A 14,960-nucleotide genomic window follows, 5' to 3' on the forward strand; every position below is an offset into this window, starting at 1 on the left:
ACAGAGTACATTTGTTTTGGAAGTTCTCCTTGGTATCAAGTTTTCCGCATTAGGCTTTCCAAAGTAATGCAGTGCAGTACACCTGACACGCAACAGGAAGGCAGACAGCAGCATTTTCTGGGTCATAAACAGATGAGCAGAACTGCCCTCCTAACTGGAGTTCATGAATCTCATTCCAGGTGTTGCATCACTTTTACACAAGTGCTGACAACGCTTCTTAGCAGACTAAGCCAAGATAGGTTGGCCTGGAAGTAGGTGGACAGCAAAGGAATGAACATTGACGTAACAGAGCTGGTAAGCTGCCCTTAGTGCTGATACTCTGGTTTAGATTACAGCGCTTTGGGAGAGTTTAAGGCTACCAACATACACACCCCTCTTTCCCAAGAAACCACAAGAACTGCCACTCACACGGACTTTACTGATGGGGTGATGGATTCCTTCACTGCTGCTGACTTCTTTGAGTGTGATTGGATAAAACTGACCCTTATTTAGGTAAGTCATCGTGCTGTCCCCAGGCTTCTGTCGGAGGGACTTGGAGGCTTCCAGAGTGTATTCAAAGTTATTCCTGCAAAGCAAAGATGGCAGTGATTGGTAAGGCACTTTCCTGGAAAGCTGATTAAACGTTCTACATTTAATTTGGAGAAATTCCAAAGTCATTAGTTGACTCACTAAGCCATCAACAGGCAAGGAGGCTGGAAAACAGGATGAGCCCCTTCTCAAACTACGTCCTTCATGAATGAAGACTTAAAGAGAAATTCTTTGCAAGCTAAATCGCAAGTCACAGCAGGAGGCAAGTCTAGAAACTCCTTATTCCATCTCAGAGCAGTAAGCTGCTCTCATGGAAAAGGAAACTACTAGCAACTGATTCACAAGCTAACAAGCTCTTCAATGGCCACAGTTTCCTCTTCTCTCTTGATCAACTGCAACTAACCTAACAACTATGTTATCCTCCTTCACCAAAGTTCACAAAAGTTTCATGCTTCCTACTTCTGCTGCAGGTTTCCAGCAGGGAGAGAGGAAAGCAAGAAGGCAAGGAAGTGCATGGAAGCCAGCTGAGATCATTGCCAAACTGACAAGACAGCGCTGCACCTCCTTATGGAATAGGAAGTCCTTACAAGGACAGCAACTGAAACAGGGTGCTGTTTCCAATCCCACAGGTATTTTTAATTAAAGATGTAGGCACAATTTTGAACTATGAAACAAGCAAGTACTGTGCGTGCTTCTGAATTCTACAGTCCCCAGTGCCTGACAGAGATTCAGTGCAGAAGGGAGCAAGCTTGGCCAAACCAATGCTAAGAAAACAATAAGGAAAGGACTGAGAGGGAGGCTTGAAGCATTACCCAGAAATACTGTCAAAAACATAATCTTCTGAGTTCATGTTGGCCATCCGCAGATTCAATTCAGCAGGAAAGAAAACCTGGGGTAGACAAAAAACAAAACAACAACTAACACAGCAGCAACAACAAAATTCAAGATTATACAGATAGGTGTTATCACAGACAGAACTGATCACCAGGTAACAATTGATTTCTGGTCTGTGAAACAGGATGCTGGAGCAGGATTTCAATCAAAAACTTTTGGGTGCCAGTTCAGCACAACATCTCACACGTCTTCTTAGTCAGATTATGGCAATGTTTTAAAGCTTCCCCAAATCTCAAAGAAAGAGCACAGCTATGTCCTCAGTGCATGTCTTTAAAATAAATAAATTCAAAACAAATCAAGACAAATCTCTTGTCAGTTGGTAAGACAAAACAAAACACATGGATTTTCATCCAACTTCACCTCACAGTCAAGGACCTTACTACTGTTTTCCACACGCTACACCTAGAAACTAGCAGCGATGGAGCTTATAAGCAGTCCCTTCAGCTTGGTATCTGCACAGGCCCTGCCGAGCACTGAACTCTTTCTTGCAAAACAGAGCCCAGTGCTGCGGATCAAGATAACTATTTCCACACTCTGCAAGCCAACAGCTCTGTCATCCATAGGATTAGTCATTTGCTTTTGATAATGATTTCATTTTGTATGGGTTTTACATACGAGGTTATACCTATGAACACCTCCGAGAAGATTTTCTATTTCTAAATCACTAGGCACATTTCTGCCCTACATAACAAAAACGATAAAGACAGAACTGGATTCTGGATCTTGGATAGATCAAAACACACACAGAGCTCCTCTCGGTACCTCTTGCACGCCTTCCTTGAAGGTCTCTGAAAAGGTAGAGTCCGGCGTTCGCCTCTGGGAGTTCTGCGGCTGGGTGTTGGAATTGAACTGGTCAGGAGTGAGGTTCCTGTCGAACACCACCACCCGCTCGGGGGGCTCGGGGTGGTAGACGCTCGGAGGGATGCCCACTGCAAAGCCGTGGGGCTGCGTCTCCGTTTTGATGGAATGCGTGGGCATCGTCGCAATCGAGACAGTGACCGTCGTGTCAGGGGTTGTGAGGTGGCCTCTCTTGTCCATGCCCATCTGGGGCGTATGAGGAAGGACAATATTGAAAGGTACATTTTTCAGAACTTGGACTCTGTTTTCTCCAGTGGAAATCAGTGACTGCTCTGTCACGTTTGGGATGCTGTTCCTTTAAAAAACAAGGAGGAAAAACACATTAATTTTACAGCTCGTTTTCTCATTCCACAATAACCAGAAATACTTTCCAGTCTTTTGGACAAGGACAGCTGATACAAACTCCGGTGTTTGCAAAGAATGGCTCCACCCTAACCTGAAAAATGGAGAAAAAATAAAAAAAGAAAAAGAAATCCTCACCCACTGCTAACAACTCCACCCTGGAGATGAATTACCCTGGAGCAAAGAGTGAGGGAGGATTCACTGCCCAGATTCTCGCTGTCTGGAAAACAGCAGTCCAAACCCAAGCACTGAGGCTTCTCTCACCTCACATCAGCACGTGCAGCCTCACACCAGGCTGCATGAAACTGCTCTCTGGTGGATGAAGGGGGATTGAGAGTAAAGTAGCAGTTCCTTTGCCATAGGATTGTCTGCCACTCAAGAAGAGTTCAAAGAGAAATTGCAGCCCTCTTTCACATACAGCCCCTCAAGAAAATCCACATCAAAACTCCCCAGAATGGTTTACGTAGCTTCACACTCTTATTGCTGCCAGGATGCCATTTACATCTGTGGTGAGCTGACCTCACAGCTAGCAGCCACTAAGAGTCAGCCCTCCCTTCCTTTCTCCCTCCCAACAATGCAGTCCTGCCCTCTCCAAAGCACCAATCAGACACTCCCCCATCCTCTTGGTGAGCCAGTTTGGCTTGTTCAACTGACAGCAAGCTAATCACTTCTTTCTCCTGCTAGGTTATGGGTCAGTAGAAGACTACATCTCATGCTAGGGGAGCAGCGGGAACACACGGCTGGGAACTAGACTGCTCTTCTCAACAAAAAGTCATTCCATCAGCTCAGCCAGATCACAAAGCCTCACCACAGGTCCTGAAGATGTTCTTATCTTCTAATCGGTCCAAAGGAAAGGATGGTGGAATAGGAAGCTTGAATGAACTTCACGTGCACAGTATTTACCTAACCAGTATCATCTGCTTCAAGTAGAGAGGCACAAGACAGAGAAAGCGGGAAGATGAAGAAAGAAAGCAGTTTCAGAGGATACAAGAGAAGTCCACAAACAGCATAAAACCAAACTAAATCCCAAGCGCTCCGAAATCCCTCCCTACCAGCCCATGCATAAGGGAGCAACACCGCTGTTGCCCGACACCAACATTCCCAGTGCAGAGCTGAGGAAACCACATGCAAAAACAAAAGGGTCATCAGTCACCTCTGTGAGCCTTGGGAAGGGAAACCTGTGTTACCAGATGGTGCCCAAATTTCAGGAAAGCAGCTTTTGCCAAGCAGATCATGAGACAAGTAGACAGAAAGCAGATGGATGGCAATGAAAAGCAGTTAGGGTCTCAGCTCTCCACAACTCGGTGCGCTCCCTTCCCATTCCTAGTGCAGACAAGGTAACGTTCCTTCAGAAGCTTTGGTGGAAAGGGGGATAAGCAGACACACAGTACTAAAAACTGATACCTTTTGCTATGATCTTGGTCAGGATGTTCTACCTCTGGTTTAGCTGTTGAAGATCTCCTCTCCCTTGGAACCTGGGAAATACAGCACATGCTATAATTGCATTCTTCCTTCCATATATATATTTAAAAAAAAAAAAAAAAAAAAAAAAAAAAAGCACCTTCAAACACAGCCATTAAAGCTCTTCCCCTTGTTTGGTCAAATTAAGAAAGCATCACTCTTTGATACCAGTCATTATTACATTACAGCCTGACTGATGGAAACACAGCTGCTTTGGAACACCAGGCCCATCCCATGTGCTGTTCAGCAGATGCTGCTGTCAGCAACCCAGCCAGCATTAGATTGTGCTAAAAACAAAGGAAAAGCGGCACTCAGGAGCTGGACACCAGCACGGAGCTAAAGTGGACCAGAAGGTAAATCCTTAAGTTCCCAAAACCACCTAAGGCTTCGCTTCTTCCTTGGGGACCTGGAATGTGGGAGGCTCAAATGGTGCTCCCAGTAGCAGCAAACTCATTTCTTGGCTCAGCAGCACCTTCCAATGGGGCAGGCATCCCCAGAATCACAGAATCTCCCGGGTTGGAAGGGACCTCAAGGATCATGTAGTTCCAACCCCCCTGCCTAGCAGGGCCACCAAACGTACACATTCAGATCAGGTTGCCCAGGACCCCGTCCAACCTGGCCTTGAACACGTCCAAGGACGGGGCATCCACAACCTCTCTGGGCAGCCCGTTCCAGGGCCTAACCACTCTCCTTGTAAAGAACTTAATCCCCAGCCCTGCCCCAAAGAGATTGCCCCCACAGCCTCTGCTCAGAGAGACTATGGAGACATTTCAGAGCAGAAAGCAGAGCCTTGGACACATGCTCATTTTGTGGTGGTTTTCAGTGCAACTCACCCCACAGCCATTGGTGACAGGCTGACCCTGAGCACAGCCGAACAGCCACAGGGCAGAACAGGCTGGCTCGCCCCCTCTGCTGCATGGTTAAACCCACATAAGTCCCTCCACAAACAGACACATGGCGGTCAGGGCTTTTGCAACCCTCAGTGTACCACCTGAATGATTAAAACAAACATCTTCCTGTGCAAGGGGGAGCAAACCCAACTTTTTCCCTTGCTGAAGCCTGCACTACAAGCGCGTCTGGTCGCTGCTTGTATTTGCTAGCTCAGGTGCAATGTGAAGAATCACCACTTTACTGCTAATTAACTCTAATGCTGGTGACATAACTGCATGAAAAGCATACTTTTCTTAATAGCCCCGACTAAAGCCTAAACCCCAGCTGTTCCACACAACATGAAATCTCTACCAACACCAGAATTGGTTATGCCACAGTCAACTGCAGAATTCTGAGAACCTCTGAATGAAGAGTACTGATGATAACTATTTATTGTAAAAACAAAGCTCTTCCAAATTGCCTTTGGACAAAAGTCTAGACCTGCAGAATCCAGATTTTGACCAAGCATTTATTTCCTGTGAGGCACCAACAGAATTATCACAGCAGTCCATTAGTCAAATGGAAGTCAATTTAAGCCCAGTTGTTTGCTTTTTTTTGTGCATTTAGATCTTTTTTGTGAATGTTTGTTTTCCAGTGGTTTGTTAGTTTTTATTTTAAATATAAGACATTCAGAGGTGATCTCACCAGCTGCTTTTAATATTGCAAAGAAGAGGAGGCGTATTCGGAATGCCTAGACGCTGTCCCTCCAGCATTACTTCATAACAATAAATCTTTCAACCTCCAGCCATTCTGCCTCACACAAGTCTGCCAAATACCTGTTTTTCCACTGATTTTTCTACACACCTACTGGTATCCAAACATGAAGAAACCCCAAACTAGACAACTAGACACGAATGTGGAGCAAATCCCTACTGCTTTGCTAAGCGTGAAGCAACGCTGACACTCTCTTTGTAACATACAGATTTTGATATCAAAGTAGACTTAGTGGATTAAAGTTGTTCTAGTATTTGTGGGGGGATTGGAGGGGGGAATTATTGTGAGTTTTTTCCCCCCTCCTCGAGAGCATAAAAAGCACAAGCACAAAGCAGAAGCACAAAAACTTTCTCACAAAACTGGCTGGATAACATTCACACCAATGAGTTTGTGGCATTTTGTCGTGCACGTAGAGCACTAATCTCCATATTAAGCGTTACAAGAATATTTTGATATTTAAGGCATATGCAATTCTCTTTTCTAAGCAAGAACACAATACAGAATCACAGAATGGCCAGGATTGGAAGGGACCTCAAAGATCATGAATCTCCAATCCCTCTGCCACATGCAGGGCCACCAACGTCCACATTTAATACTAGACCATACAAAGAAAGCAACCTCTCCCATGATTTGAGGAATATACCAAGGCTGGCAGGCACGCTCACGACTCTTCAAAGACACTAACCACAACATCAGGCAGCAGAACCAAGGCAGCCTTCTGGTGTCCCTGCCTGCTCAGCAAAGAGCAGACAGGCATCTCCATGTGCTGAGCCAGGCCGCTGTGCACACGCAGGTCATTCTCTGCATGCAACTGCCTGCTGCTCTCCACTCACTTGAACTCTATGGTGAATAAAACCACCCCATCTTACATGTCTAATATGTAGGGAAGAAATGAAGCATATTCCAGGCCAATCAGGTTATCCGTGAGAATACAGTAAGGTAAATGTCTCTGAGAAGACCCTGAATACTGGAGAAGATGACCATGGCTGTCCAAGGACTAACAGATTATGGCAGCAGAAGCTCACCAAAAGTTAGAGGGACACAGGCAATAAGCTCTTTGGAATGACAACCCCACACACAACAGAAATCTGTTATCTGTAGCTTCAATTGATTCACAGCAGAACATAACAGCCCCAGCAAAAGCCAGCTGTCAGTCCCACCAGAACAGGCATCACAAAGCAAAAAGAAATGCGTATTTGTACTCCAGACAGACAACTCCGAAGTCTCATTCTCCACTATTACGAACGATACATTGTCTCCTCCAGAACCCAGAGTCAACCTAAAGGCAAAGCCCTATTACTGAGGCTTTTGACCCCCCCACTGCAAGTTCTAGACAAACTTAATTTACTTTGTTAAAGAGAAATCAATTTTCAGGAAAGAATTTTATTTTTTTTTAATTAAATTTGTAAAACATACAGATTCAATTCCCCATTCATGGCTTCTACAAAAATCCTTTGCACAGGCAGTGTCAGAGCCCACCCCTGCCAACCCACCTTGTAGTAATCATACAGCAGTCCGAGGGCGGCTGCGCTGTCCTCATCGCCATTGATGCTCATCATAGCTTTGGTGGCTGCTGTAAGGGGGTTTTCAAGAAAGGATTTCCAGGCCTCATCTTCACTGGTGTAAGGACGTCTCTGGGAGTAGAGAGAGTCATTCTGAAGAACCAACACGGGTCTTTTACTTGAATCGTGAAAAAGAAAAAGAAAAAACCCACACCTGTTAGAACACATGAAAAACATTCTTCAAGTTCTTCAGTGTTACCTGCCCCAGTTTCACAGGGTTCAGGTTCTGATTCAGTGCACGGCAAGGATTAGTCAACACAAAAAGCCCAGAAATCTAATTCTGATCTCACTCACGCTCTGCATACATGGGGATTACTTGGACCAAACTCAGCTGGGTTACACCAGCCTGCACACAATCACAGCACTGCCTCAGAGCACCACAGACCCGCCAACACTGAATCCAACCCAGAAGCCATACGTGCTCACTGACCTGCCACCTACCAAACCTCCAGCACACCTACATAACACTAGCGAGCCATGACCTGCTCTAGCTCCCATGTGGGACTAGGAAGTACAAATTAACCTAACATCTTTCTCCCAGAGCTTTGCAAAGGCAGCAGCCAGCAGCTGCCAGTGAGTTACAGACTGCATGGGGAAACCAAGTCAGTGCAGCACTCACTGCTTCGGGCAAGTGAAGATCTACTGCCTGCTTATCACTGAAGCATCTGTGACCCTAGTTTTAAACAGCATCAACTGGGAAAAAAACAAACAAACAAACAACCCCAAAACACTACAGACCTGCTGATGTAGCATATTGAGAACCTGGACCTACTCTGTTTTCTGATTGCTGCCAAGAAGTGAAAGTGGGACCTATGCAGAGCATGCTGCCCCACCAGCTCAGGCCACAGCACATGCTCTGGCTTTGTTGGTGGGACAAGTGCTCCAGCTTTAAGGTCAGCCCAAGAAAGAGGTCAGAGCTGGCTTTTAACCAAGCTCGGTTTTCTTCCCAGTGCAAGCACAACGTCCATTTCCTAGATTGGGTCGAATGGGGGACATTTTTTCATCTTCTAAAATAATTAAAAACTTGAATGTTTAATGGATTGGTAATAGTTATTGTTTAAAAAAAGCGAACAAAAAAGCAAAAGCCACCACCACCAAAGCCACCCCACCCTCACCACCACTGTGCCCCTTCCCCAGAACAGGATTCTTTTTATCTGCTCTTTACTCGGATGCATTCAGAGACCAAAATATAATACAAATACAAAAAGTTGTGAAACACAAAGTTGTGAAATACTCTAATCACTATAATCAGCTTAACAGGATCCTGCATTTATCACCACCTTCCACCAAAAAGATTGCCAAGCACTTTGTAAATGATGCGTCCCATTGGTTACACAAGTGGTCTCACCAGCCTCAATGGGACACCGGGCTAGGCTTCAGCAGCTGGAGCGAGGGGAAGTTGCCAGGGTTTATATGAGCACTTTGTACCTATAAAGCAGCATCAGAGCAGGGGAAAAAGCAAACAGAGAAGCCAAGCTCTCCCAACACTTCTCGAGGTGTTTGCGCAGCTTTACCCTGACACCCTCCCACTGAAACGCAGATTCTGCCAGTACCTGGGACATCCACTTTCTACCACAGACTGGACAACAGAAGACAAGGTGAGCTTTCTTTAGGAACACGGCACAAGTTCCTGTTCTTATACTTCACAATGAAAGAAAACTCAAACACCTGTAGCGAATGGGGAAGTCCTCAAGCAAAGTCGCTTGCAAAGAAAAGCTGACAGCAGCAGCGCACACACAGGGCCACGTCTGAGGGCCACGGCATCACTGGGAATCAGAGGGAACCCAAGGCTCAGCGCTGCCACAGCCACGAGCTCCAGATCCCAGAACGACGCGTTTCCGTGCCAACTGCCACACACTCGTTGCCCTGAAGGCAACCGACCCCTTCAAAGAGGGGGAAAGAACAGAGCTTGGCAGTGCCACAACAGAACCACAGCTCTTTTAGGTAAACGCGAACGTATTAACGAGAGTAAAGCAGCTCGTCCTTCTCACGGCGCTGGTTTGGACACGGCAGCACGCGCAGCTGCTCCCGAGCCGCAGGTGTCCCCGGCAGGGCACGGTAAGTCGCTCAGGGCTGCCCAGACTTCGTTCCGTCCTCATCTGCTGAGCGGCACCGCAAATAGAAGAGGTGCCACGGCGCCCAGGCGAAGGGCTGTAGAGCCGGCGTTCCACAGAGAGGCGCCGAGCTCCGCAGAGAGCCCAACGCCTTCTCAAGGAGTCACAGAATCCTCGGAGTCGGAACGGACCGCTAAGGGCCATCTCGTCCAACCAGGCCACCGCGGCCAGACCGGCTCGCCCAGGGCCCGATGCAGCCCGACACAGAAACCAGCGCCCCGTTCCAGACGCCGGTGACTTCGGGCTCACCGCGTTAGCGCCGGTCACAGCGACGGACGCGCGGCTCCCTGCCGGTCGAGCTATCGCCGATAAGCTGCGAGCACATACGGATGCGGCCAACAGCAGGAACGCCGCTCTCTGCCCGACGCGACAGCAGCCCCGGCCCCCCGAGGCGCGGCCGTTACCTGCCGAAATCCACCTTGCCGGAGGGGTGCGCCTCGTAGAAATCCATGGGGCCGCTCCAGCGCCCTCCGCCGCGCGCGGAGCCCAGGCGGGGCGGGCCGTCAGGGGCTCAGGCGGCGGCTCCCGCCCCGCCGCACCGCACCGAACAGTGCCGGGCCCGGGGCCGCCGCCCGCCTTTAAGGCGCGGTAGGGGGCGGGAGGCGGACGGCGGCGGCGCTGCCCCACGCCCGGCGGCGGTGTCGGGTTTCAAAGCGGCCCTGCCCCGCCGCTCGCCGTCGATGATAAGGGCGGAGGGAGAAGGGCGGGATGGCCGCAGGGGTCGCGCCACCGTCCCCCTCCCGCCGCGTCGCGCCGCCCCCCCGAGGCGACGGAGGGGCGGCCCCCAGAACCCCCCGCGCAGCGGCGCTTCCCCAGCTCCGCCACCCCCCGACCCCCGTAGGCGGCGCCGGTCGGACCGGACGCGGCTCCAGCCCTCCCCGCCCCGCGCAGCTCACTTGTCGTAGTCTTGTGTCATGTCTGGCGGAGGCAGCGGGCGTCGGAACTGGCCCGGCGGGTCGGGAGGACGCGGGGGCGAGCGGAGAGAGCAGCGCGCAGCCCGCCGCACCGACGGGTTCTGGCGGCTTTTCTCGCCCGCTCAGGTGGCTCCAGCAGCCGCAGGTGGACGGCCGCGGAGGGACGCCTCCCATTGGCTGCCGGCGGCGAAGGGGCGGGGCCGCCGCGCCCCATTGGGCGGTCGGACAGGAGAGGGCGGGGCCCGCGGCCGCGCGGGGTCGCGGCGCTGAAGCGGCTGTCGGAGCAGAGGGGGACGGGGGCCGCGGGTAACGCTTCGCCCCGCGCGGGCGGGAGCTCCGGATCCGGCTGGGTCAGCTGCTGCGCCGAGGCAAAAAAACGGCCGTCCGCCCTTCGCTGCACCTGCTATGGGGCACGGAGCGCGGAGGGGCGACGCCACGCGCAGCAATCGAAGAATGTGGGTCTCTCCCTGGGAAATACGGGTGGGAGGCTGCCGTTCAGGTAATGAGTTGAATCGAACCCCGAGCAGCAGCAGTGCCGTCTGTCACATGCCCGGATGCTGCAGACAAAAGCGGGCACAGTAACGGAGCTCTCCTGGGTCAGCAGCTCTTCCCGCTCGGTGCAGGGCACACAAAGCAACAGCAGGGCTTTCAGGCCAGCCCAGGCACAGGCAGAAAAGAGGGAACAAACTTTCACCCAGGGGCTAATCGTGGACCTTGGGTAACATCGTTGGACCAGATTACAGCTGGCATCCAAGAAGCAGAACGCTTTGCTTGGATCTGCACACGTCGCCATCGGCAGGCAAAAGGCAGATCGGTGGAGGGCCGTGCTCTGAACTGAACTGAACTCAGCTTGGTGGCTCTCTGTGGCAGAACTGTTGGAAAGCACTGCCACCTTCCTCTGGTGCCATTTGTTCCTTACACTCTCCACTTCTGTTCTTGGAGCTCTGGGATGTGTACACAGCATCATCTGGCACGCGTGTGCACTTTTCATGAACAACCAAATACAGCACGCAGCTCCCAGCGAGCCAGGTTCTGCACGTGTTGAAGCTCAGTCACCTCTTTACATCACACCCAAATTGCTGAAATCTCAATAGCATACCACACTTGGCACTTGTGCTTTGCTAAAATACACCGAGGTTCTATTCCAGATAAGTCAAAGCTGTTGCCTCTGTGAAAGGACTGCTCTTCCTAACTGCCTGATTCACTGATGAAAACTTCAGCTGTCGATGCAGCAATCACTTCCACATTCAGGAGACAATGATACAAACATGGATTGTGACACCACTGACTAATCTGCCGGTCACAATCTAGACTGTAACACCACAGGTAGGTGTATTTCTGTGATGTCATTCACCTGATTGCATCATCAGTGGATAAAATCAGGCAAGCACCACAAAGGGATTTAGGAGAGCTTGGGCACAAAGCCATGCCGGCGTGATGCAGCAGCACACTGGCAGGACTTTCCTTGCCGTGTGCTGGTTGGTGTTCACTTCAACTTCTTCCCTTATTCAGGCCTTTCAATGTCACTCAACGTCACTGCTCTCCTCCACTCTTATCCCTTTCCTTTACAACTCTTCCTCAGTCCTGCCTTTGTTGTTCTCCTTCCCTCCTTCACACTTCCACTTCCTTTTAAGTGAATCCCACTCAGAACACATACAGAACCCATCAGGAGCCACGTACTGTTTGCCACCACCTGGTCAAGCACCATCTCAGCGCGCTGATTTCTTTTCCGATTCTGTCTTTGACATCATCATCTAGAGAAACTAGGAATTGTTCTGCATGAGGATTAGCTACTGTTCTGACTTACCCAACAAGGTTTTAAAATTTCACACAAGATAATTACCATCTACGTGCACCAGCCGTTCACACCTGTGTAACAAACAAGTTGCATCAAATTTGTAACAGTATTTTTGAAACAAGTGGTCAAAACAAGATCTTTTTCTATTTAATTTGAACCGCTAAGATATTAGGGCCAAGCTGCAGAACTGGCTGTAATGAGTATCGAATTTTCTGTACTTCATTACACAGTACATCTGCATTAGGCCAGGTGGTTTCTGACCATAGAGACAGAAAAGTAAGCCTCAAGTGATCACACTGACTCCTGCAGCATTAACCTGAAGGCACCAAAGGGCTGAAAAAAGGAGAAAAGCCCAGGCAGAAGTTCAGGAGCTCAATAGGAAGTGAGGTAAAAGCAGACACAATGGGAAGAAAGAAGCAGACAAGTGACAGTGGCAAGGGATGCTGGAATGCCTTCTAGGGAAAAACTGGAGAAAAACTGTAAAGAAATTAATGAAGACCAATTGTGTGCAATAAAAAAGAAAGTCAATCACATTGTGTTTCAGTTACATCTTGCTAGCACTCTCTAAAAATCAGATTTCCCCTTTTCATTCTGTATTTAGCCCTAAAGATAACGTAGAAACTGTTCAGAGACCGCAGACTGTTCAGGAGATGTTACTCCTGTTACTCCTTTGACAATGACAAAAATCACTCAATTTTACCACAGCCTACATATAAAAAGAAGTGAACCCAAAGTCTAGAACTTTGTATCAACAACACCTTTACCATGATAACCAGCCTCACTGAACATTTTTCATCTCTAACAGCATTTCCTTTGGATTAGGCTTCCTTGTATGTGGGGTGACAGTGCTGTAGCAACAGAACAGCGCGTGCAGTTCTTTCCCTGCATGCTGTTCTCTGCCTAATCTGCTTTGCTCCACAGCAAAGAAAGCACTCAGCTGCACAGGCAGGAGTTACAAACACCACAGAGATCACAGAGATGAGCCACCCTTCAGTAAACAAAGTGTTTTGTTGCAGTCTTGTATTGAAATGGCACACCTCACTGAGGCTGATGAGATGCAGAGTCCTGCTGAGAACCTCAGCAACCAGCCTCTCTGCAGCCCCTACCCACAGCCCTCAGGAGCCCTGCTGGAGGCAGGCAGTGCTCAAGCCCACGGCCCATGCAGATGTCCTCCAGGAAAAGGCAGCACAAAAGCATTCCCTGCTCTGGTTTTTTGGTCGCAACATAGACACAAAGGCTGATGTTCTCACTAGGCGATGGCAGCATCTGCCACTGATGAGCAAAGCCACCACTAGGACAGCAAGGAGGTCTCTGAGCAGATAAGGAATGCTTTCGCAGTACAGAGCAGCCATGTGAGATTATCAGGAGAACTGGCTTGTACTTTCTTTCCAAAGCACCCGAGGTACTGCTGGAGGCAGGCTGCAGCTGCTGGGCAGCAGGGAGGAGCACTCTGGCTCTCAAAGTACTGCCAGTAGCAGTTGTACAAGCACAGCTGTAACCTCTTGTGAGGACATGAGCACTCATCATCCCGTGTTCTGCCAAACCTTACTCAGTCTCTTGTTTAGCACATGCAGTGCTGAGGAAAGCTCTTTCATCTATGCCTGCTCCCACACCTTGGCATCCCCTTCATGCCTTCCCGCACACAACCAGGCCAGGAGCAAAGCAGCTTCGCAGCAATGAGACCAATAACCCTGCAGGAGATGGTGAAAGTAAGCATCCTGCTCTGAGTGCGAAGACAGAGCACTGAGACGTGCTGCTTTGGCCAATCTACGTAATATACTGGGAAGCCCATTTCCTTTTGGACCAAAATGTGAAATTCCTCGAACAAAGTTATTCTGACTCTCCCACACCTCTGATGCAGCACAAAACATCTCAGCCCAAATAGGAAAGCGATGGATTAGTCATGAAGCAGACATCTATCCAGGACTTCACATTTGGTAAGTCTTTACCTTTCCCAAAAGGCCTGTGGGTCCAGGACTTCTACAAAAGCATCCTTTTGACTACATCCCATAGTCTAAAATAACATTTCAGCAGGAGTCTTATTTATCCAGCCAGGAAGAAAACTCTGCATTAAGCATTCAGGGGAAGGAACACTAAGCTTCCCAGGAAGTTACAAGCAAGTGAGTTACTCATTGTGTTGCCTGCAACACTGCGTGAAGCTCTGCCAAATCTTCCAAACACAGCTGTTTCAAGGGACGTGCTACAAATAGGTTAGGAAAGATGTAATTACAGCAGAGCCCGTACAATACATTATTGACAATAAATTAGACTAGTGCTGCCTACAGGCACGGGACTTTGCTGATGCTCACTCTCTTGTTAAATCAAGTTCAGGGCCCTCAGCAAAAGAGGAGAAAGCCAAACATCTCTGCGTCATGTCTGGAAAATGGTACAACTTGAGAAAGAAAAAAGTACACGACAGATTAAGTTGGTCTAAGAATGCAAACACAGAGAGGCAGTGAAAAAGTAGTCAGGTAAAATTCCAATACTGTTGGCACTAACTTCCAAAGAAAATTATGTCTGATAGTTCTCCATAGAATCAATAGAAAGGTTGCTTTATTTAGGAAAAGTCTGAAAGTACGGCTGCATTTGTACTCTGAATGATAGAAAACAGCATTTAATCTAAGCTTAAAAAAAAACCACTTAGCTTTAATCTATGTAAGAACATTTGACATCTAGCGTTAAAAAAAAACAAACCAAACCAAACCTCCTCACTTGTAGACCTGAAATTCCAAGGGAAGAAATACAAAAACATACATGTCAGAAAGCCCAGGGAGAACTCTCAGCAAAGAGCTACAGAAAGGAGCAGTACTTCCAGGCAGGAGGAAGAGGCAGCTGGAATGGGCTG

General features: G+C 48.8%; 1 protein-coding gene across 4 annotated transcripts in view; it reads right to left on the minus strand.

Moving 5' to 3' along the window:
• The window catches only part of GRHL1 (grainyhead like transcription factor 1), a 37,344-nt gene extending 26,912 nt beyond the window's left edge, over positions 1-10,432 (minus strand). For 2 of the 4 annotated variants that reach the window (XM_052685369.1, XM_052685350.1), the window contains exons 1-6: positions 10,300-10,432; positions 7,221-7,407; positions 4,027-4,097; positions 2,185-2,575; positions 1,341-1,417; positions 409-565 (exon numbers count right to left, since the gene is read on the minus strand). In XM_052685369.1, the coding sequence (XP_052541329.1) occupies positions 409-565; positions 1,341-1,417; positions 2,185-2,575; positions 4,027-4,097; positions 7,221-7,407; positions 10,300-10,319 (903 nt within the window). In that variant the 5' untranslated portion in view covers positions 10,320-10,432. Of the gene's footprint in view, positions 1-408; positions 566-1,340; positions 1,418-2,184; positions 2,576-4,026; positions 4,098-7,220; positions 7,408-9,807; positions 9,933-10,299 lie in introns of those variants that run through there. The other 2 variants (XM_052685359.1, XM_052685342.1) reach the window with 1 other exon arrangement.
• Positions 10,433-14,960: the final 4,528 nt, after the last annotated feature.

The sequence above is a fragment of the Tympanuchus pallidicinctus genome, unplaced genomic scaffold (assembly GCF_026119805.1).
Source record: "Tympanuchus pallidicinctus isolate F22 unplaced genomic scaffold, pur_lepc_1.0 scaffold1, whole genome shotgun sequence".
Lineage (NCBI taxonomy): Eukaryota > Metazoa > Chordata > Aves > Galliformes > Phasianidae > Tympanuchus > Tympanuchus pallidicinctus.